We start from the raw sequence: 23,804 nt of genomic DNA on the forward strand, positions 1-23,804 counted from the left end.
CACGGACCCAGTCACCCTGAGTTCTCCATGGGATGAAAGGAGTCCAGATACAGTTCAGGGCCCCAAGTGGGATCCTCGAACCACGGGAGAGCCACTGCAGCAGCTGTTGAGGGGCTCAGCTCCCGCAGGAGGCCCAGCCTGGGCTAATGGCTGGATATGGTCTATTGAACTCAGGAGTTTAGTCAGCTCTGATGCTGCCAGACTGAGCAAAGGGGCATTGGGTCAACTTAGACTTTGTTCCCAGGGCACTGGAGAGCCACAGTAAAAAAGACACAGGGCCTGTCTCCCCCAGAGGGTGCACCATGTGACTTCCCGTGTTTCTGCCTGGACTGCAGCCCCTTGGCCCTAGGCATTCACTGGGCCTTGGGGCGGAGCAGGGAGAGTGAGTCATAAAACTCTTCTGTGCTAGAGTAGTTATCCTTTGGTTTGGTTTTGTAGACTGTGTGTTCACCTTGTGTGTATGTGGAGGTCCCAGGACATCCTCCTGCCTTCCTCCGAAGCCACACACCTTTCTTTTGGTTTCTTTTGAAACCATGTAGACTGCTGTGTAGACTTGGCTGGCCTGAAACTCACAGAAATACCCGCTGCCTCAGCCGGGCCTGTGCCACCACACCTATTTTCCCTGGGTTTGGATCTGAGCTCACCAGTGTAGGAGTGTGTGATTCTGTATCTGTTTCCACCTATCTGCCCATCCCACCTCCTCAGACTGCTGGAGGGCTAACGGTGTCGGCTCACCTGGACTCACTGAGGGTCAGGTGAGCTTTTCAGATAAAAGGTCAGATAGTGAACGTTGTCAGCGTTGTTGGCCAGGTGGTTTGTGTTGCAAGGACAGTACACTTAGCATGAACACCAAAGGAGCTGGAGGAGAGATTCGGAAGTGGTTGGTGTCAATAAAACTTTACTGACAGCTGGCTGGAATCTTTGCTGTGCCTGGACCACCGTCTTTTCAGTCTAGAGAGAGTTCTTACTGTATGCACTGGGGACTCAGGACGCTGTCTTTAGAGAGACGGTGTTTTTTGTCTCTAAACAAGTGAGTTAAGATCTGAAGCACTTTCTGTGCAAGCATGTGGGTCTGAGTTTAATCCCTGTCCACATGTGGCATGCACCTGTAACTCAACACACAGGAGGTGGAGACCGGAGGATTCTAGGGCTCCCTGGCCATGTGTCCTAGCCAAATTGACAAGTCTGAGGCCAGGGAGAGAACCTGCCCTGGAAAGTCAGGTAGATGGTAACTAAGGCCAGCTGAGGCTGCTCTCACACAGCACACTCATGTGCTCACACTTGCACATAGAAACATGGACACATGCAAAGTAAAATATTAAAAACATAAGGAATGCGGACATGGTGACACATGCTGCTTCTCCGTGGCCTAAGGGAGGAAGACCACCACAAGTGCCAAGCCTGCCTGGGCCACATAGTGAGACCAATACATGTGTATGTGTATTTATATGTATTTTTAAAGTAAAAAAAAACCCAAAGTGAGCCGATGTGGCTGGAAGAATCTGTCACCTCAGCACCCAGGAAGTGGAGGATCAAGGTTCGAGGTTAGCCTTGGCTGCATAGTGAGTCTGAGAGCAAACTGGCTGCATGAGTCCTTGTCTAAGGAAAGAGAGAGCCACTTCCAGGAGAGCCGGGAGGTATGGAAGAGCAAGGCCCTGGCTGGGGGCATGTCCAAGCCTTTCCTCCATCTTTGTCAAAGCCACTGACCTCCTTCACCAGGTGTCTATATACAGGTAGTGTCTCAAAAACACAAAAAATCAGCCAATTAGTAAATTAATTAATATCTCACAGGGTTCCCAAATGCCCCAGAAGGAAGATGGAAGATGGAAGACCTTCCTGGGTTTCTCAAGCCAGTACAGGCTGCTGGGAGCTTGGCGGTTGGCAGTTGAGGTGAGCTTAAGATGCTTTCACAACTGTTGGCCAAATCGGAAGGAAACAGAGAAGCAACCAGACTCCCGAGTCTGCAGCCGGAACTTTGCCCTCACTTGCTGTGCGATTTTTTTTTTTTCCCAAGACATGGTCTCTCTGTGTAACCCTGGCTGTACTGGAACTCACGCTGTAGATCTGCCTGCTTCTGCCTCAGCGCTGGGACTAAAGGTGTGTGCCCCCACGTCCACCCTGCTACACACACCATTCCACTCTCTATGTTGTTGTCTTTGCCACTGACTTCCCTTCACTCTGTCTCGTTATATAGCTGTCTTTATCTCTGGTATCTCTCTCTGTAGTTGATTTTGTTATTTTCTGAGTATTTTCCTGTGCCTATGTACCACATGCATGCAGTTCCCATAGGAGCCAGAAGAGGGCGACAGATCCACTGCAACTGGAGTTACAAACTAGGGTGAAGCGATTGATGTGAGTGCTATTAACCAAACCCTAGCGGTTTGGTTAATAGGTGGTGGCGCACACCTTTAATCCCAGCACTTGGGAGGCAGAGGCAGGCGGATTTCTGAGTTTGAGGCCAGCCTGGTCTACAGAGTGAGTTCCAGGACAGCCAGGGCTACACAGAGAAACCCTGTCTCAAAAAAAAAGCTGCATCACTGTCAGGCTTGGCTTTCTGTTTGTCTCTGTCTCCCTGTCTCTCTGTCTCATTCCACGTAGATCTGTTTCGTTTACTCTCTTTTTTCCTCTGTCTCTCTCTGTCTCTCTATCTGTGTCTCTCTGAGTCTCTGTTGCTGTCTGTCTCTATCTGTGTCTCTCTGTGTCTCTGTGTCTCTGTGTCTCTGTCTCTCTCTGTCTCCCTCTGTCTCTGTCTTCCTCTGTCTCTCTCTGTGTGTCTCTCTCTGTTCCTCTTTATCTGGGGTCTCTCTCTACCCCCTCACACTCTGTTATCCGGTCACTAACCTTCTTGAGCCCTGGCTCCCAGCACACTGTTCCTGAGGTTCCCTCCAAGGCCTGTGGTGCACAGCTTCACCCTGCATCCTCAGTGGGGGATGGAATGACCTTCTTAGTGCCTTCTCTTGCATGATGGCCTTGCTGACCCTGAGCCGTCTCTCCTCCCTGAGCTGCTTGGGGACCTCAGCCTGGTCACCACTGTGCACCCTGAGTTCACCCAGGCCCATCTGCTCCTCCCTGCTCTTAAGCACCCAACATTTGCCTCAGCCCTGGGGTGGGTCCTACTGTATTGGGGCACAGCCTGTAGCAGACTTAAAGCTGCATCATCTGCAAACAAACATGAACCAGTGTGTGCTCTGGACTCCATCACACACCCTGGGGGAGCTGAAGTCCCCATCTCACCTGGGTCCATGGTAGATGACACTTGGAGGGGAGAGGCAGGAGCTCAAGGTCATTCTCAGCTGGATAGCTAGTTCAAGGTGCATATTGAATTAGGGGCCAGCCTGGGCTACATGAGAAGATAACTGAACTTTCTCTCCCAAAGATCAGCACCATGAGGAAATCTAAGCCCAGCATATATCCTGACTCCAGACCTTAGGGTCAGTCTCTGCTGTGTCCCCAGTTCTTCCAAGAAAGTACAGTACACAGTAGGAGCTCAATAATTGCATCAAAGGCAGCAAACCCCAGACTCCTCTCCAGAGAACTAGCTTTATTGTCCTCACAGAACTAAGGTTCTTGATGGGGAAACTGAGGTCAAGGTGCTTGCCCCAGGGCTAGAGTTGGTGCTTCCGGGATGACTGTCCCCTGAGAAGGTCTGAGGGGCAGAATGACACGTGTTCAGCCTGGCAGGGGCCAGTTAATCTAGTAGGAAAGTGTAGGGGAGCTTGAGCTCACAACCCGATCTTGGTTCTAAGCTTCTGGGTTTTCATGAGCAGCACACTTGGGGGCCAGGAACAGTCAAATCCTTCCCTGGTTCCCAGAAGTGCCTGCTCCACCTTCTGACCACAGACCACAGCCCCGGAACTACTTCTGGGCTGGACTGTTGGGTTAAGCTAGCCTCCTGCACCTGCAGACCTTGCCAGAAAGAAGCCACCCTTCACAGCCATGGTCCCTGGGACAGGCGGAGGCTGGGACTGCCTGATGCTGACCACGGCAGCTGCCCTGACCCAGCTCATGTGGCTCCCTGGTGAGAACTCCAAATGACCACTAGACCCTACCCAAGGTGACCAGGCTTCCAAAGAGGACCCACATGCACTCTTACTGCTGAAACAGGAAGCTGTGTGTTGGGGTGAGGCAGCCAACGGGGATCTCAGCCACCTCAGGGACAAGATCGTGGAGTCTGGGTTTCCTTGCTCTGGTTTTGTTTTGTTTATTTTTGTGTATATTAGTGTTTTGCCTGTTTGTCTGCATGCATGTAGTACCTGGGACGACCAGAAGGTGGCATTAGGTCCCCTGGAAATTACAGTCGGTTCGAACAACAATGTAGGTGCTGGGGTTAGAATCTATGACCTCAGTAACACCAGCCAGGGGTTTTAAATAACAGGCCATTTCTCCAAGCTTCCTAAAATTACATCTGCTTATTTTCATGTAGCTATTTTGAGAGGGTACATGTCTATAGTGATTGTTGAAACCAGTGAAAGACTTGCAGGGGTTGATTCTGTCCTTATGGGTCCCTGAGATTGAACTCAGGTCGTCAAGCTTGGTAGCAAGCGCCTTTACCTACTGAGCCATCTCACCAGCCCAAAGGGCCTCCTATTCTCTGTCTTTCCTATCTATCTATCTATCTATCTATCTATCTATCTATCTATCTATCTATCTATCTATCATCTATCTATCTATCTATCCATCCCTGTCTGTCTGTTTGTCTGTCTGTCTGTCTGTCTGTTTCAAGACAGGGTTTCTCTGTGTAGCCCTGGCTGTACTGTAACTCTCTCTGTAGACCACGATGGCCTTGAACTCACAAAGATCGGCCTGCTTCTGCCTCCCAAGCACTGGGATTAAAGGTGTGTGCCACCACCGCCTGACCCCCTCCATCTGTCTTAATCAAAGTAGGGTTTCTCATGGTCCAGGCACCTTAAAATAGCTGTGCACCTGAAAAGAGAAATGACTTGAATTTCTCCTGAATTTCTGATCCTCCTGCCTCCACTTCCAGAGTTCTGAAATAACAGCATGCACCACCACACCAGCTTATGTGCTGAGGGTGCCTAGGGCTTTTGCTTTTTTTTTTTTTTTTTCTTTTTTTCGAGATAGGGTTTCTCTGTATAGCCCTGGCTGTCCTGGAACTCACTCTGTAGACCAGGCTGGCCTCGAACTCAGAAATCCGCCTGCCTCTGCCTCCCAAGTGCTGGGATTAAAGGCGCGCGCTACCACCACCCGGCATGCCTAAAGCTTTATGCATGTTAGAGGAGTGTTCAACTCTCTGTGGTGTCTGTCTGTCTGTCTCTCTCTCTCTCTCTCTCTCTCACACACACACAAACTCTCACACATTCTCTCTCTCTCTCTCTCTCCCTCTCTCTCTCTAAAACACACACACACACACACACACACACACACACACACACACACACACACACACACACACACACTTAGGCAAGATCTTACCATGAAGCCCTGGCTGGCCTGTAGTACTCCATGCAGACCAGGCTGACAGACATCCTCCTGCCTCTGCTTTCTGGGGGCCTCCCTCTTTACCCCTTCCTCTCAGCCCAGCCTCCACCCCTACTCCCTGCCTGGGCTGTTCTTGACTGGCCTTGACTGACCTGCCCTCGTCTCTCACATCGCCCCACCTCCCCCAGGCTGCTGCGGATCCTACATTGTTGGAGGCCATGAGGTGATGCCACATTCCCGACCCTACATGGCCTCTGTGAGCTTCGAGGGCCGTCACCATTGTGGAGGCTTCCTGTTCCATGCTCATTGGGTGGCGTCAGCTGCCCATTGCTTCAGTGACAGGTGACATGCTGGGGCCACTGAGGTATAAACTGAAGACTATCAGGAAGCCAGGATTTGACACAGACAGGACCAACTCCCTACCCCCACCCCCACTTCTGGTGATAACAATCAAATCTAATAACTATGTTCATCTTCAACACAAGCAAAGCTGTCTGGGCTCACGCTAACTGTCGGGACGGCAGCGCCGTCTGGGAATTCCAGTTAGCCAGAAGGCTGAGTCAGCGGCACGGAAACCTGAAGCTCAGTTTTAGCTACAGTCTGGAACCAGGTCTCAACAAATAGATAGACAGACAGACAGACAGATGGAAAGATAGCTGTAGGAGTGTAGCTGAATAGTAGAGCCCCTAACTGGAGCGTGGCTCACGGATGGAGTTCCACATAGAATCCCCAAGTCAGAGGTTGTGGGGTTTGCCCTGCCTAAAATCCCCCAGTGAGGGGGCTGGGGGCGTGGTCAGGGGCAGAGCTCTGCCTAAAATCCCCCAGTGAGGGGGCTGGGGGCGTGGTCAGGGGCAGAGCTCTGCCTAAAATCCCCCAGTGAGGGGGCTGGGGGCGTGGTCAGGGGCAGAGCTCTGCCTAAAATCCCCAGTGAGGGGGCTGGGGGCGTGGTCAGGGGCAGAGCTCTGCCTGGAATCCCCCAGTGAGGGGGCTGGGGGCGTGGTCAGGGGCAGAGCTCTGCCTGGAATCCCCCAATGAAGGGGCTAGGGGTGTGGTCAGGGGCAGAGCTCTGCCTGGAATCCCCCAGTGAGGGGCTGGGGGCGTGGTCAGGTAGAGTGCTTGCGTAGTGAGAAGCTTGAGATTTTTATTTATTTTTTTTAAGATTTATTTACTTATTTATTTAATATATGTGAGTACACTATTGCTCTCTTCAGTCACACCAGAAGAGGGCATCAGATCCCATTACAGATGTGTGGATGCTGGGAATTGAACTCAGGACCTATGGAAGAGCAGTCAGTGCTCTTAACTGCTGAGCCATCTCTCCAACCCCCAAGGTTTTTAGTTTTATACTCAGTACTACAAAATAGTATTATGGAATTAATAATTATAATAAATAAGGTTGACTTTAAGTGTATTCTTATAACTCTGGAAGTTAATCTTGCAAGGACTAGAAGCTGCCTGGAGATGGTGTGGTGTATGAACTCATGACTTCAGGGCAGCCTTGATGACTTTTCTCTCCTTGTTTGCCTGCAGGGACCCCTCCACTGGCCTGGTGGTGCTCGGGGCCCATGAACTGCTCACCCGGGAGCCCACACAACAGGTATTTAGCATTGCAGCTGCTGTCAGCCATCCTGATTTCCAGCCGTCCACACAGGCCAACGATATCTGCCTGCTGAGGGTGAGCTGAGCACAGGAGGGTGATCGGCAGATCAGGGTCCATCTGATTTCTGAGTTTATTCATTTAATTTACTTGTGGAGCCGGGGATGAACTCTTTCTTTCCTTTCCTTTTGCTTTTTTTGTTTGTTTGGTTGGTTGGTTTGGGTTTTTTGTTTGTTTTGTTTTTGGTTTTTGGTTTTTCAAGACAGGGTTTCTCTGTGTAGCCCTGGTTGTCCTGGAACTCACTCTGTAGACCAGGCTGGCCTCGAACTTAGAAATCCGTCCTTCCCTTTCCTTTTCTTCCTTTTCCTTTCTTTTCTTTTCAAGAGAGTGTCTCACTATGCAGCCCTGGCTCTCCTGAAACATTATGTAGCTCAGGCTGGACTCAAACTACAGAGATCTGCCTCCTGAGCACCACAGCCAGCGTGGGCCCTTTTCTTGCATGCTAGGAAAAGGCTTTGCTACGAGCCCATGCCTGGGTCCCTGAATTCTGTTTGAAAATGGCTGGTAGAACCTAGCCCCCCTGAATCCTGCCATCCATCTCTCCTGCCCTGAACCCTCCACACTTCCACCTGTCAGAACCAAAACCAAACCAGGAAGCCCTGGGTTCTGTTTCCTAAGAGTGTGTCTCAGAGCTGGCCTCCATGTCTCAGAGCTGGCTTCCATGGACTGTGGGCTTCAGGGTGTGCTGAGTTTTTAGGACAAAAAATGAGGGAATGAGGATTTTCACAGCCAGAGGCTGGGGGTGGGACCCCTTAGAGTCACCTGACCTCCAGTACAAGTGAAGAAACTGGGAAATGAGGAAACTGAGGTAGCGGTGCATCAAGATGTGCTGGTCCTTTCCCTGGGTCTGGTCATTTTTTTTCCCACACCCTCCAGCTGAGTGGCAGAAGATCCGGCCGTGGCCCCAGGCAGCCACTCAGCAAAGCCACACAGCCAGCTGGGTGCACAGGGGTCCCCAGGTGCCTGTTTGCACTGTGGAGTTTCAGAGGCCTCCTGAAGGAAGTGATGTGTAAACTGAGGTTGAATGGGGAAACTCTCAAGGGGGTTGGAATCACCAGTGGGCCAGGAGTCTTCACCCCAAGGACCATGGGAGTTACGGAGGGCTGAGTGGAGGAGGACGCTGAGATGGGGTGGAAGGCCACGTCGCTGGTCCATGATTGAGCTGCCTGGTGTGGTTGGGGGCAAGAGTCTGATGTCGGGTGGACCACAGCTGTTACTGCTTCTTGACACTATAGGGACACTAAGGTGGGAGAGGGTTGATGAGTCAGGTGTGAGAGTGGGTTGCACTGAATCTAGCATACTTCCTGCAGCTGAATGGCTCTGCTATCCTGGGCCCCGCTGTGAGGCTATTGCGATTGCCACGGAGAGGTGCTAAGCCACCCATGGTGGGAATGCGTTGCCGTGTATCTGGCTGGGGCTTCGTGTCTGACTTCGAGGAGCCTCCTCCCGGGCTGATGGAAGTCGAGGTGCGCATACTGGACCTGCGTGTCTGCAACAGCTCCTGGCAGGGCCAGCTGAGTCCTGCCATGCTCTGCACCCACAGTGGGGACCGCCAGCGGCGTGGTTTCTGCGCGGTATGATTCCATGCCATGCTTGCTTGCCATATGGGGAAACCGAGGCCCACAAAGGGGGGGGAGGGGTGTCAGGGTTGGAAGTAGGCTGCCTGTGAGAGCTTAGTCCCATTAATGTTGTATTAGATGGAGAAACTGAGGCCCAGAAAGGTGAGGGATGATTGAGAGTCATACAGAGACTTTCATTTCTGCAGCCTGTATATATCCTTCAGAAAAACACCCTGGAGATAGTATGTCTTAACTCACGAGGCGCGGCCATTCCAGGGCACAAACAGATATTTCTCCCAGGCCTGGGCTCCTAAAAGACGACACAGCAATTTCTACATAGCAGCTATGCCAGTGAGACCAGCCAGTGAGTTGGGGGCTATTACAGTGACTATTGAGGAACACTAAAAGTACAGCCTAGGAGCTGAGACGTAAGGAAAACTTCAGCTTCTTGGGGAGACACACCAGAGGGTTGTTGCACACCTACATAGGCTGTGCATTGCTGGAAGACCACAGACCTGTCTGCTTATAAGAGACTCCTTTGGGGGGACCCAAGACCCCAAGAACAGCTCTTAACCTCAAACATTTTTCACTCCAGGCAGACTCGGGTGGGCCCTTGGTCTGTGGAAGACGGGCCCATGGCCTTGTGTCTTTCTCAGGCCTCTGGTGTGGTGACCCCAAGACCCCAGATGTCTACACTCAAGTGTCAGCATTTGTGACCTGGATCTGGGATGTGGTTCGGGCAAGCTCATCCCCTGGTTCTATGGGACGTTCTGTGAGGGGTGTTTGAATCTCAGCACGCTCCTGGGACACAAATAAATGGCAACCTGTGTTCACTGGCTCACATCTGGAATATTTCAAGGCTTGGCCCTAAAACCCCGAGAACGTGAGGCTAATGAAGGCTGACTAACTAGATATATGGCTTATGGCCTGATATGTGGTCAACTCCAGAAGCCCCCCCTCAGTCCACACAGTCACCCTCATAACCAAGACCCACTATGCTGCCCCTCCTCAAGTCGTCACTTCTACACTGTGGTCCCCATTCTGGGTGGCTCCCGGGCCTTTGCACCTGCTCTATCCCTTATGGATCGTGAGTAACCCCACTAACACATAGACAGGGATAATATATGTAGTGAGAACAAAAACCCAAACAGTTATAACTGCTCTCCTATCACTGCATCGCCTCCATGCACCAATCATCCTATCGGCCATCATTCATCCTGCATTCATTCTGGTCTGAGTTCAAACCTTCACTCCTGAGCCCTGGGCAAGCTGACATCTTAGGACCCTGTACCTCCAGGACCCCAGAGGGTGCACTTCCTCTCCTTCCTGTCCACTCGCCTTCAGACTTCCCAGGGGCCCCTGAGGATGTGCCACGTGTCTCTGAAAGCTTTCGTGGATGGTCTCACGCTCCACCCTCGTCCCAGGTTCAGAGGAAGGAGGCAGGCAGAGGCTGGTCACACATGGTGGGTTTTATTGCCTTTTACTTCCTTGGTGAGGCAGAGCTCCAGAGTAGGAGAGGGTACCACAGCTCCCTACTAAGGACACTTTTGGGAACATTACAAGAAAGGCACAGCTGAGAACTGGAGGATAGCAAGAAAGACCCTGGGAACTCCTTGCTTCCAAACTGGAGGGCTGTGCACCTTCCCGCGGTCTTCGGTTGTGGTCCGACACTGGCTCAGGCTGGCCAAGGATCAACTTCAATGCCTGATCCCCTCTGCTTCCCAAGTGCGGGGATGACAGGCCAGAGCCAACATATCTGTTTTCCGTGGTGCTGGGGATGGAGGCGGGGCTTTGGGAATGCTACAAAAGCCCTCTGCCTACTGAGCTACAGCGCCCCCTTTCGGTTTCCTCGAAGGCACCTGTGGGTAATTCTCAGCCTTAGCTGGGTGAAGGATGAGAAATAACACTTCCGGCCCCAAACAGCATCTGGCTGGTGTCACTACCTGCGGCTGGGCTTGGTGACAAGTGGGGCTGGTTGGGAACTGGGTGAAAGCTATGTGGGTGTCCAGCAAACAGGGCGGTAAGTGTTAGAGTGACTCTGGGGTGCTCTGGGCACAGTGAATTGTAGTGTCCACTGGCTGTCCCAGGCCTGAGAGTCAGCCAATGCTTCTACCAGGTCCCACCCTGAGTGGACTGAACAGGAATGAACCCAGTGTTTCTCTGACCTGATGCTGCCTGCTCTGGTCTGAGGTCAGCCATATGCAAACACCAATTGAGGTGGACACACTACCATCGGCTGTGCCCTGAGACAGCTCCAGCCTGGAAAGCAGGTGGGAAGATCAAAGCAGTGGGTCTCCACGAAGCTGCCCTCCCTGGGCGGCAGGTGATCTCAGGACCTGGTGATGGCACATACCAACTCTTACAAAATCTTCCTTCAGTCCTTGAGATAGGTGCTCAGGATCCTAGGGGATCCCGAAGTGGTTCCAGGCCAGGTTTGGGGACTGTTCATGTGACATAAATTAGAATCTTTTCTGTAACAATAAATAAAATCGGGGTGGCCTCAAATACCAGGCCCAGTGGCTGCAGCTCACACGAAGTTCTCTTCCTCCTCTGCTGGTACTTTGGGGCCACCTACAGGGATGGAGGTGAGAGTAAGCATGGCGCACCGACCCTCGGTGGACCAGATGCCCAGACCCACCCACATCTCTCACCTGTGCAGATGCCCGGGTGCCGAACTCCAATGGAGCGGCCCAGGAAGCAAGTGGCCTGGCGTAGGTGACAGGACGAGATGTAGGTAACGTTGTTGTTGCCACAGAGTTCTTGGCCGGGGTTTGAAGGTACCGGGCAGGGCGCAGCGCGACACACTACGCAGTGTGCGCTGCCGGTCTGATCCACAAGGCACGACTGGGGGCGCGGGCACACTACCTGAGCGCACGACTCTGAAGGCCCGAGAGAGGGCGGGTCAGGTGCAGGATGGTGTCTCCTCCCTGTGAGTCCAGCTACCCTCAGACAAGGACTCCACCTGAAAGCCCCACTCCTAGGACATAAGCGCACCACCACTCTTCGAGCCGGGCCCGCCCTGGGACACTAGCCCCACCCTGCTGTCAAGATCCATCCACTAGAACGCAAGCACCACTCACCTGTTAAGCCCCGCCCCAGAACACAAGCCCCCATCAATTGTTAAGCCCCGCCCTTCGGAGAGAAGTCCCGCCCCCAGAAGGACAGACTCACCCAGTTGCCAAACCCTGCCCCATTCTACCAAGCTCCACCCATCAGGTTTCCTTCTTGGCTACACCAACATTCTCCTCCCCCATCCCGTGGCTGCACAGCTTCTCTCGCGCGTCAGCACTTGTAAGGGCACGCTGGCCCGCAGGGCACGCTACGTGCTGCCGCGCACAGCCCTGCTCCTGGACATGCCCGCGAGTTGGCGCTAAACGGGGGCTCGATCTTGGCTTTGCAGCCTGCCGTCTTTAGCACGCACCTGACCTGACACACAGTTTTGCATAGCCCTGTCCCTCCCTCAGGCCCCGCCCCCTGGTATTATCAACCAGTAGTGTCCCTAAAGTGCAGCCAGTGTGGCCCGGCCCTTCTTCAGGCTAGGTGTGGACTTGGGCAACAACCGGATAGAGCCCACTTACCAACTTCTGGCCTGGCCTCTATGCAGGCCAGGCCCCCAAAGTATCCAAGCACCGCCCCTTCCAGGCCTTGCCCGAGAATAGACCCACCATCTCATCCCAGGCTCTTCCACTCCAGGCTCCGCCCCTGTATGGGCACACCTTCCCCTAGGCCCCGCCCTCAGCAAGCCTCACCTCGGTCTTGCTTTGTTAGGCCCCGCCCTCTCTAGGCTCCGCCCCTTGGTCGGCCCTATCTTTTTCCAGGCTCCCTGTCCTCCTCTCCCTAGCCCCGCCCCGCGGCCCCGCCCCTCCACGGCCTCGGCTCTTACTTTGGCAGCGGCCGCGGTACATGACGCGCAGGTCTGGGTGTCCGCGACAGCGCGCGGCGCGCAGTTCGCATTCGTCCCCGTAGGTGGCGCCATCAGAGCCACAGACCTGGAAGCCCGCGGGAAGCCCCTCGCAGTTTGGCACGCACTCGCAGTGTGGACGGCCCCCCAACATGCGGCACGCCTTGCCAGGGCCGCACTCCACTCCATCGCAAGAATCTGAGGGCACAGAGCACACACGAGTGGGGTCCCCACGTGTCACTGGAGTCCAGGCGCACCGTGATGCACAATTACTGGGTGCATGTGCATTGCCAGTTTCCACCAGGACCTCCCCAAAGAGGCATGGGGGAGGAGTTCACCCTGCACATCCTTTGTCTCAGGTGGGGAAACTGATGCTCGCCTAGACAGTCTTGTGTTGGGGTTTCCACCTAGCTCCACACTCTTCATTGTGTGCTTCTGAGATGGTCTCAAGTAGTCTAGGCTACTCAAACTTGCTTTGTAGCCAGGGCTGGTCTTGAACTCTTGATCATCCTGCCTCTATTACCCAAGTGTGGGAATCTGGTATGTTTCACACTCCTGGCCACGTGTCCCTTTTAATCTGTTGTTCAGCCACCATTTTACAGATGGGCTGTAAACTGAGACTGTTCACAGCTATGAGTACAAGGAGACCCGAAACACCCTAGCCTGAGAGCTTCACGCCAGACTTGGAATGGACAACCCTCTCTCTCCCAGTTCAGTTGCTTGTGGGTCTGGGAAGCAGCCCCTGAACTCTCTGGCCTTGATTCCTCCGTGTGTAAAAGGAGCTGGGGAGACCCACATTACAGGGTCACACCTGGGCACCCCTACAGGCCCCACCCACCACACATCTGGAATTGACCCACTAGCCAGCTTCAGGAAATCAAAGAAAGGGGAAGGGTGCAAATTTCCATCCCCAGTCCCCAGGGCCAGAGGAGGCTGGGTGGGCAACCCGGCCCTCAAGCCCAGACAGGCATTTCTTGAAATAACTCCTCTTCCCAGAAGCTAGAGGTGGGGTCTGGGGGAGGGAGTGTGGCGATGTGTTCTGGACCACACAGCCAGGTGGATCTGAGATGAATCTTATCCCTGAGGTCAATGCAGGCTCTTGGGCTTGGCTTTTAGGTCTGCAGCCCTACCTAGCTTCCTCCTGGATAAGCTGCCTGGTGGCAGGCACTCCAACCCCTAGAGACTAACCCTAGACCCAGTGCACTCTTCCTCATGGGCTCCTCCCAGCAAACTCCTAATCACCACCTGAACCCCAGATCTCATGCCTGCTCCCTCCAAGCCCTGCCCATCGTGTTCTCTGGGTGCCTGCTGGTCTAGCCCCGAGCACAGAGAAGCTAGGGGTGCCCTCTGTCAATGCTTCCTCCAAGGCAGAGGGCGCCTGGACTGCTACTCATTCATCTCGCAGGGGTGTGGGCGTCATGCTCAGAATAAAACATGGACACCCCAGGCATATTAGCTATGTGAAAGGGGTGGTACTCGGGGCCCCATGAGGGTAACAGTGGGGACACAGCCTGAGTGTCAGGTCAGGGTTTAAGGCTAAGTTCCTCCCCACCAGGTAAAGCTGCACTCAGGTTAGAGGCTTTATATGACGAAACCAGGGGCTTCTCAGAGCCTCCTCAAGCCGTGGGCCCCAGGGCAACCATGAGCCCTGTCTACAGGCAGAGTGTCTCCCCAGTGCCCCATTCTCTCTGGATCTTGTCCACTATTAGGACCCCACGGCTTTACCTTTGCACGGGAGGCAGTGGACGAGGCCCAGGAATCCTAGCAGGCTGATTTTATTGCCTGGGTGGGTGAAATTGGACCAGGCTGCGTTGATGTTGCCGGAAGCACAACACTCCTCCCGGCTGACATGTGTCTTCAGCACCAGACTGCAGGTGGCCTCTCTGCCCTGCTGGAGCCAGCACACACCACCTATTTGGAAAGAAGAGGAAGAGGTGGGAAGCTCCAGACCCCATCTCTACCTAAGAATTATCCCATATGCATGTTCTTTGTGGAGCAAACTCCTAACCAACCCCCAACACCCCAGACCTAATGCCCCGGCCAATTCAGAGATATCCATAGCCATCATGGATGCCCTGTACCCCTGTACTCAGGAAGACGGGGCAGAAAGCCACAGATGTGGCCCGAGCTCTTCTGTATAGGGAACCCTTCTCCTCTGAGCCGCACCCCAGTGTTCCACCAGCAACTCCCGCCTGGCCTCCAGGCCTGAGAACTGGCACCCTGCCCAGCCCCTTCAAATGCCAGGCACTCGGCATGTGAGGGTCTGTGGGCCTGCACTGGCTTCCCGCCTCTGCCCTCTGTCTAGACAGTGCCCAGGACAGCCGAGCCCCCGGCCTGCAGCCCCCCCTCGCCTGACCCGCCTCTTACTCACTCCAACTGGGGAACATTCCCTCTGCGTGAGCTCACTCCCCTGGGACAGGGACGGGGGACGCGGCCCTAGGGGAGGGGGCTTGGCTCCCCTGGAGGCTAGCAGCCCTGCCAGCCTGGTAGGGGCTAGAACATAGAACCTTTGGTTTCCGTCACCCTTAAACGAGGACAACTGTACACCCACCCCCCATCAGAACTCATTCTTGCTCAAGAGACACTGCTGAATGCCTTTCACGAACTGGGCCCCAGCATCTCAGCAAAGGCTTTACAAAAAGGGATACTGAGGCTGGCGCTATCCCAACCAGATGTAGGTGTACAATTCCACCTGAGGCATTTCATCCGGAGAATTCTGAAACCCTCTGCCTAAATGGGATCAGCAGGTCCAGCCTCCCAGAGATGTCTCTCTAGGGCCTAAGGAGCCATCTACAATGTCACTTAAAAAGGTTCATGACCCTGAGCCTCAGTTTACCTATCCTGAAAACGGGGAGCAAAAAGTACCCACAAGCTTTGGCTGTTCTGTGGACCCATGGGAAAGCACGTAAACAGTAAGAGCTCAATAAATAAATGTCAGCCCTCTTTTGAGGTTGGAGGCGTGGAGCCCTGCATTCGCCCACCCAGCCAGGGCACACCCCAGACATCCCCCTGCCGCATTCCTCAGGCCACGTGGGTGGCCCGCTCGCCTGCCCCTTCCGCCCAGCCCCACTCACCGGGCACAGAATCTCCCGAGCCCATCGCGGCGCTCACGGATCCCACTGCCCAGACCAGGGCTCCCCAAAGCAGCGGCCACAGTGCTCCAGGACGCATGGCGAGTGTTGGGCAGCAGCGAGGACTCAGGGAGTGCAGACGCCTCGGCCTATAAAAGCCCAGGGCGGGCGGGGCTGGCGGCGGGCGGGGCGGGGCGCAGCGGGACGGACGTGTCCCCGAGGCGCAGGGCCCGGGCCTGCGCCGGGGTGGCCACCGGGGGCAGGCCATGTCCCATCTGGGAACCAGACAGTTGTCTAGCAAGAACAGTCCACAATGGGGTCAGGTCACAACCTGTGGCCCGGAGGGCATGTTCTGGGAGGTGGATACCTCCAGGTGTCCAGTGTTCCCTTGGGGATCTCTGGGATGCAGGTGAGAGGCCCCACCTGGGCTAAGGGTGACAGTCAGGTTGCCATCTGCTCTCTTTAGCCTCCTGCCTAACTTCACTCTGACAGTACCCACGGTTGCAAAGGGTGTCCTCATGCTGCTCCAAACTGTTTAAAGACTCATACCTACCATTCTAGCATTTGGGAGGCTGAGGCAGGAGGATTGCTGTGAGTTTGAGGCCAGCTATGGCTTCAGAGTGAGTCAAACTGAAGTTGAGGTTGTCTGTAGCTGGCTCAGTGGGTAGATGCTCCCCCAGCATGCACAGGGCCCTGGAGTCCACCAGCATTTTGGTGCACACTTGTCAGTCCAGCTCAGGCGCTAACAGCCAGTTGGACGTCCGGACATCCAAACATTCAGGGTTATTTTCAGCTACATAGGGAGCTCGAGGCTAGCCTGGGCTACCTGAGATCCTGACTCAAAAAGGAAAAAACGAACCCAAACCCAGAGTTTAAAGGAGGGCTCTGGGGTTAAGACTGATTGCTACAGAGACAGGAAGACCTGACTTCAAATCTCCAGCGTCCATGTAAAAAGCCAATGTGGAGCAAGGATGCCTGTAATCCCAGGACTGTGAGGGTGGAGACAGGAGGATTTCTGAGGCTTGCTGGCCACCCAAGTGCCAACTTCAGTGAGAGACTCTTGTCTCAAAGGAATAAGGCTAAATGTGAAAGAGAGGAACACCTGATGTCTTCTGGCCTCTGTGGATGGGTATGTGTATATATACCTCACACAACCGTCAATTCGTCAGGCACGAGGCATACCCTGGAATCCCAGCACTTACGGGGCTACAAGTTCAAGTTGAATCTGGTTTACGCAGGGAGTACAGGCCAGGAAGACTCTGTCTAAGAAACAGTCAAGATAGAATAGTTCAGTGGCCTGGCTTGGTGGGCTACCCCTGTACTCCTAGCTCTTGGGAGACAGAGGCAAGCATATCTCTGTGGGTTCAAGGCCAGCCAGAGTTACACAGTGAGACCCTGCCTCAAAATAACCATCACAACAAAAAGATGTCTCCAAGGGTAAAGGCACTTGCAGCCAAGCCTGACGGCTTGAGTTCCATCCTAGGGCTGCAGATACTCATGTGGTAGGACACCCGACTCCTGCAAGTTGTCCTCTGACCCTATAGCTAGCTGTGCCACTTTCAGAGTTAAAAGACTTTTTCTCCTCTTCCTCCCTGCTAGGACACCCAACTTCTGGCATAGATAGACCTTAGGTGCCATGGGCCTTCCATGGCTGAGGCAGTGTATCCCATAGCCCGTGAGGGTAACACTGGCATGGGTCTGGGGACTTGTCTCTTAGACCCAGAACCTCCTATGGGGGCCTCCAAAGTAGCTAGGTCACCATCCCTTCAAACACCCTTGGGTCTATGTGTTCCCTCATAGGTTTGAGATACTTAGTGGACAAGCCAGTGTTGGGAAATCCCAGTGACTAAGGCCGACCTATTCCTGTCCTCACACAGCTCATGATTTAGACAACAAAATATATAAATAAAGGCCTGGCGAGGTGGCTCAGCAGTTCAGAGTAGTGGCTGCTCTTCCAGAGAGCTAGGGTTCAGTTCCTAGCACCCATAGAACTGTCTATAACTCCAGTTACAGGGATCTGCCGCCCTCTTCTGGTCTCCTCAGGTACTGCATACACATGGTGTACAAACATGCCAGTGAAACACCCATACATATAAAACAAGTGTATTTTAAAAACACACAGATTAATTAATTTATAACTGGAAAATATGGTTGGTGGAGTTATAGGGGGTACTGGGTTTTCTGAGACCATTCTTCCATCCACTCCAGACCCCTTCGGGTGACATCTTCCCCAACTGTCTTGGCACCACACCGTGGAGGCCCAGCAGATCCACTGACTGCAGAAACCATCTTTTCTTTCACTATCCAGTGCCAGTGAGGAGGATACTGACCTGGCCCTGGTCCCTGGCAGTCACCCAAGGATGCTCCTAGGTTGGGGCTGGGCACAGGACCCTGTGTTCTCACCAGGAGCTTCCAGGAGGGAGGGGAGAGGGTGGACAGCGCTGACCTTGGCCGAGGCCTGACCCCTCACACTGGACTGCCATGGCCTGGGCTGGGTGAATCAAAGGGCCATTGTGTGGTTGGCATGGGTTCAAGTCCCCTCTCTGTCCTGCTCCCACGTACTGGGAACCCATGAGTTCCCCAGGGACACCCTTGGCCCCAACTCAGCCTTTTCTCTCCCCTCCCCTGCTGCCCACTTCCTACTGCAAAGCCCTGAGAGTCAGGTGTTTCTGGGCCACGCCCCAGGATGTCTGCTCAGCTTCCTAGGAGTCCCTCTCACCCAGACTCAGGAGCACAGAGGAAGTGACAGGCCATGACCCCTGACAGCCAGAGGCTCCTAAAGCATGAGGCCATGCTTGGGACCAACAGAAGAGATCATCGCTGACTGATGAGAGACTTGTGTGTACGTGTTTGCTTGTGTGGAGGCCAGGGGCAAGGGCCCACACCCAACTGCTCTCCACCTTATATGCTGAAATGGGGTCTCTCACTGGTGCTGCAAGTCACTAATTTAGCTAGACTGTTGGCCAGGGACTGTCCTGTGTCTATATCCCCAGCACTGGGATACAGCCACACAGCCAGCTCTGTCCATGGCTGCCAGCTCTGCCTATGGCTGCCAGCTCTGTCCATGGCTGCCATGGCTGTCCCTCCACATCCTCAGCCTCCATCTCTCTATGATGAAAAGTCTTGTAGCTCAGGTGGGTCTGGGACTCAAGATCACTCTGCTACAATGGGGCACAAAGAGGATCTGGTGTGGTTTGAAAGTCTGAACGTGCTGGGCGGTGGTGGCTCACGCCTTTAATCCCAGCACTTGGGAGGCAGAGGCAGGCAGATTTCTGAGTTCGAGGTCAGCCTGGTCTACAGAGTGAGTTCCAGGACAGCCAGGGCTACACAGAGAAACCCTGTCTCGAAAAAACAAACAAACAAAACAAAACAAAAAAAAGAAAGTCTGAATGTCTCTGCTTCAGGTGGACACATAACAGTTTAAGTGGTGCAGACAGGACAGTGACCTCTCAATCCCCAGGTCCCTATCCGAGAGCCTGGAGAACCTGTCCCTTTCTCTAGTTACAAGAAACTGTCAAGGTAAGAACCTTCAAAGTGGACCTTCAAAGCCTTGGGTTTGATGGCGTGCATGTAACCATACCAGGCTGAGGCAGAAGGATGACAAGTTTTGGCTAGCCTGGGCTGCCTTGGAAGACTGTAACTCAGAAAACTGGCCCTATTTGGCCAGTCAGGTGTGGTGGCACACAACTTTAATCTCTGTGAGTTCAAGGCCAACCTGGTCTATGAAGAGAGTTCTAGGTCAGCCAGATAGTGAGACTGTGCCTCAAAACAAACTACCAGGGCCATGGCCATAGCTCAGGTTGGACTGGCAGGAAGCCCTGGTCTCCATCCCTGCCCACCTACCATACATACTAGCATTCAGAAAGTAGAAGCAGGAAACTCAGGAGTCCAAGGTCATCCTTGGCTCTGGTATTTTGAGTTCAAGGCCAGGCTAGACTAAAAGGAGACATGCCCTCTCAGTTTCTTTTTTAGATTGGGGCTGGCCCATCCCTCTCTAACTTCCTGGGCTGGAAGGCTGAATGCAGAGCTGTGGGTTGCTCCTGCCAATGGCCAGAAGCCATCCAGGCAAGACACAGAGCCACCTGCTGTGGCACCTCAAGTCCTGAATTCAGCTGTGCCTGAACTCCTTCCCAGTAAGCTGGTGTTAGTAAGTTAGTAAGTTAGTATGTCTGTCAGAGTGTACCTGTGGAGGTCGGAGAACAGTTTGCAGGAGTTAGATCTTTCCTTTCCTCATGGTTTCTCAGCTGTCAGGGATCCTGGCAGCACTTAGCTCACAGAACTGCTTCACACGCTCCAGGCTTGTCAATTTTAGTTTCTGGGCACTCACACTTGAACCCATGTGATGTATGTGCTTTGCCCTGACCACACTCCCAGACTCTCACTCAGGGGTTCTAGGCCAGCGCTCCACCCCTGGACAGTCCTTCCCTCAGCCTCACTGGGTTTCTCAGCAGGGGCTCTGCCTCACAACGATGATACCTGATACCCTTGGGTCTGTTTTTTAAGCTGGTTTCACTAAGTTGCCCAGACTGCCTTGTGATGCCTCTGGCCCAGAGACTCCTACAGTTGGGATGACCTGTTTCTCTAATAAAGTAACTAAGCAGGCACCTCCAGATGTCATTCGAAGCCAGTTGCCTGCTTAATGCAGAAACTGTCCGGTGTCCTCGAGCAGCTGACTTCACTGTGCAGAGGGAGACTGAGGCCAGAGGTTAGGGAGAGCTGTGGGAGGGATAAGAGCTGCACCACATTGACTTCCCTCAGAGAACACGTAGTCCTTCTGGGAACGAGACATTCATCACACGTGAGACAAGCCCAGTGAGCATGTGGCCCTCTGCAAATGAGGGCTGAGGAGGGTAGAACCTGCCTCTAGTGAGGCAGGAGGCTGGCAAGCCCTTGGTCTGAAGAAGAAAGAGACCAGTGCCCTGAGGTTTACAGGTCTAGCCTCTGCTCCCCATCATAGAACTCTTGAAGTCTCCCCCAGCAGGTGTCAAATACCTAGGCACCTGTGTCTCTTGTTGACCAGAGGCTCTGAAAGCCTCATGAGGCCTGGACATGGATTGTTGCCTCCTCCACAACCTGTGTTACCCACCACAGAAGTCACAAAGCCACCAGGTTAATAGTGAGTGAACCCCCTGCAGGCTGCAGGGCCTCAGGGCTGCTGGGTCCCATGTGTCTGATCATTTGACCCCACCCTGCAGAGCAAGAGTGGATGGGCGCTGGCAAGCAGCAAGGTGCAGAGAGCAGGGTGTGTGTGTGTGTGTGTGTGTGCGCGCGCGCGCGCTCGGGGGACTGTCCCCAGCAGGCCAGGAGGGAGATATCTCAGTAGCCTGCGGCAGCTCCTTGTAAAAAAATGTTGTTCCCACTTCTCCTAACCTTAGCCCTGGACAACAGCTGTATAGATCTCATTTGTGCGTGACTGCTTTTCAGTTGACTGCGGTGTGTATAATTGTTCTATTACATCTGACTTTCCCACTCCCTTCTCCTTCTGCTCTGGTGAATTCTGTGAAACTAGGTGTTCCTTGATGTAATGGTTCTTAAACAATTAAAAATTGAGGCACGGGGCACAGCACAGCACAGTCCTATGGCCCAGGTGCATGCTGTGTGTTCTCATCTTAGAAACAATGCAATAACTGCACAATGGTAGTTCCAGATTAATGCCTGACTTGCAAAGGAAGTTCGAAGAAGTCATGTTTAGAAATATTAGGAAGTGAAACAGAGCCAGGTACTGCTAGAGTCATATATAGGCTCCATTACCAGAAAGTAAATTTTCTGTAATCATGAGATCGCATTAGTATAACAGACACAATCATGGAGTAAGGAAACACAGACACTTTAATCCAGAAAGGAAAAAACTATTGAAGTTATGAAATAAGTTTTGCACAACATTTAAGAGTGGTTCCTGGATAAGCAGGTATAGAATGCATAAATACATAAAACCGTATAACTAGTAAAACTAAGTCAAACACTGGGACCCTTAGGAGAGTCATGTGTGCAGTGCACAGAAGGAGACAGCTAGTGGGACTGCTGAGCTAAGGGTTAACTTGACTCTTTCTGGCCATTGCCTGGCACCTTTGCCTATGTCATTTATTATTAGAGCTTCACAGGAAAACACATATAGCTAACCTCAGAGCTCTGAGCTCTGAAGTATAATAAGTCAAGAGTTAAAGTTTAAATAATGATAAGTTTGTAATTATTATTTTGCCCACAGGCCTGGGAATAGGGGAAGCTGGAAACTTTGGGGAACAACTGTAATTCTTAATTCTTTGTGGGACGTGGTTACTCTTTTGAATTTTATTTGGCAATGATTATAAAATGTCTTTTTTTCTACCTGCTTTTGGAGTAACAATAAATGACTGGGGCAAGAAAAAGGCAAGAGAGTGCGGTGTGCATGAGGCATGCGTGAGGTGTGTGTGCAGTGAGTGGAGAATGTGAGGGGAGAGTGTGTGAGTGGAAGACTGAGGTGTGTGAGAGAGAGTGTGAGGGGAGAGAGCGTGTGTGGAAAAAGAACACACAGAGTGAGTGTGTGAGTGTGAGGAAGGGAGTAAACAGCACAACCCATAGCCTGGAGAGCAAAAGTACATGCAGCTTCAAGGTGAGAGAGAGAGAGAGACAGAGACAGAGACAGAGACAGAGACAGAGACAGAGCAAGAGCGTGTACAACTTTAAGCCTTAAAAAATTGTCTGTCGCCGGGCAGTGGTGGCGCACGCCTTTAATCCCAGCACTTGGGGGCAGAGGCAGGTGGATTTCTGAGTTCGAGGCCAGCCTGGTCTACAGAGTGAGTTCCAGGACAGCCAGGACTCCCTGTCTCGAAAAACCAAAAAAAAAAAAAAAAAAAATTGTCTGTCAGTTTGTACCTGAAAAGTTGTCTGTGTGAGTTTATTATGCACCCTCCAGATAGCCCTGTTTCCAGTTGAGAACTCGGTCCTGTGTCGAGGAGGCTAGACCCAGACGTGTGTGTGTGTGTGTGTGTGTGTGTGTGTGTGTGTGTGTGTGTGTGTTGAGGCTCCCAGGAGGCAAGCTCTGCCATGGTTCAGAGAGAGGTTAAGCTCTTTGCCCAAACACACAGTAATGACCTGGTGGGAGGTCACCCCATGCCCACCCCATGCCCACTGACCAATAATGTTATCAACTACCCTGAGCGGCTCGGAGGAAGGATCTCCACTGAATATTGGTGTTGAAGCCTCTGCTTCAGCACACCAGACTTGGTCTGGCGGGATAACTAGTTCCCATCGATGGGGGCCATGTGCCCTCTGGTGGTCAATGCCGGAATGAGTGGGATGGGGACAGAATGAAGGCTAGGTGTGAAGGTTGAATGTCTCCTTCTTACAGGAATCCTAACTCTGGGTAACGCCTATTCTTTCTTCAAAACTCTGGTTCCAACATGCCCTCCTCACCCCCAGGAAATCATTCTTGTGTCATCAGAGATATCCAAGGTCAGTCTACAGTCCGAGCCTCTTCCCCATGCATCCCCCCCCCCCCCCCCCCCCGGCCTTATGGGGCTGGAGTGTTGTGTATTTCATAGAGGCAAGATGAATGTTCGGCAAGTAAGTAAGTAAGTACAGGAACTAACCTCAGGAACATCCTGGGCCTAGCCTAGATGATGACGAAGGCTTCATTCACTCCTGAAGAGTCACACGGGGTGTCTGCGGGCTAGAGGATCCTCCTTCCACCAGAGAATAGATCCCTTTTTCATCCTTATCTCGGGTGTCTGTGGGACGCCTGATGTGTATCGTCCAGACATAATACTCCCTTCTGCCAGCGCTGTCTTTGCAGTTTATCAGGTGCACATAAGGGCTGAAGGAGGGCTGAAGGGTGTGAGGGAGGGCTGCAGAGACCGCGTTGAGAAGGCAACATTGCATCTGCGACTTGTACATGAGAAACAAAGCTGCACGAGAGTCTGGGGGACCGTACTCTTGGAGAGGCACAGTCCGTGCGAGCAAATATCCACAGGCAAGCTTGTCTGGTGGGCTAAATGAGGGGAAGGAAGCCGGGAAATGAGGGCTTGGTGGTTTGAAGAAGAGGAGGAGTCTCTTAGGCCCCGCCCCTCACCTTCGTTTTTTTTTAATTATTTATTTTTTATTTTTTTTTATGGATCGCCCTAACAACCTAAGCCATTGCCAAGGCAACCAAGTCCCGCTCCTCGAAGAGCTCCTTCGCGGCTGTACTTGGCTTTCTGAGG

At 53.0% G+C, this 23,804-nt stretch overlaps 2 protein-coding genes across 10 annotated transcripts; one reads left to right on the plus strand and one right to left on the minus strand.

The window, feature by feature from the left end:
* Positions 1 to 292: 292 nt before the first annotated feature.
* Prss57 (serine protease 57) lies at positions 293 to 9,491 on the plus strand. Of its 8 annotated transcripts, none has more exons than XM_076919574.1 (5): positions 293 to 1,890; positions 5,628 to 5,781; positions 6,970 to 7,114; positions 8,407 to 8,670; positions 9,251 to 9,491. In XM_076919574.1, exons 2-5 carry the CDS (start codon positions 5,666 to 5,668, stop codon positions 9,440 to 9,442), a joined length of 717 nt encoding a protein of 238 aa, XP_076775689.1. In that variant the 5' UTR covers positions 293 to 1,890; positions 5,628 to 5,665; the 3' UTR covers positions 9,443 to 9,491. The 8 variants fall into 8 exon arrangements, with proteins under 8 accessions (XP_076775689.1, XP_076775688.1, XP_076775687.1 ...); XM_076919573.1 differs by lacking the exon at positions 293 to 1,890 and adding an exon at positions 1,948 to 2,097; XM_076919572.1 differs by lacking the exon at positions 293 to 1,890 and adding an exon at positions 3,803 to 4,018 and having other exon boundaries at positions 8,407 to 8,562.
* Positions 9,492 to 10,103: 612 nt separating this feature from the next.
* Fstl3 (follistatin like 3) lies at positions 10,104 to 15,787 on the minus strand. 2 transcript variants are annotated; one of them, XR_013106220.1, is made up of 6 exons: positions 15,631 to 15,787; positions 14,282 to 14,467; positions 12,539 to 12,754; positions 11,307 to 11,534; positions 10,821 to 11,226; positions 10,104 to 10,514 (listed from the first exon to the last, which is right to left on the minus strand). XR_013106220.1 is itself a non-coding variant. In XM_076919579.1 (5 exons), the coding sequence occupies exons 1-5, from the start codon at positions 15,725 to 15,727 to the stop codon at positions 11,183 to 11,185; spliced, it is 771 nt and encodes a 256-aa protein (XP_076775694.1). In that variant the 5' UTR covers positions 15,728 to 15,787; the 3' UTR covers positions 10,104 to 11,182. The 2 variants fall into 2 exon arrangements, 1 of the variants encoding a protein (XP_076775694.1); XM_076919579.1 differs by having other exon boundaries at positions 10,104 to 11,226.
* Positions 15,788 to 23,804: the final 8,017 nt, after the last annotated feature.

Source organism: Arvicanthis niloticus, chromosome 22 (assembly GCF_011762505.2).
Source record: "Arvicanthis niloticus isolate mArvNil1 chromosome 22, mArvNil1.pat.X, whole genome shotgun sequence".
Lineage (NCBI taxonomy): Eukaryota > Metazoa > Chordata > Mammalia > Rodentia > Muridae > Arvicanthis > Arvicanthis niloticus.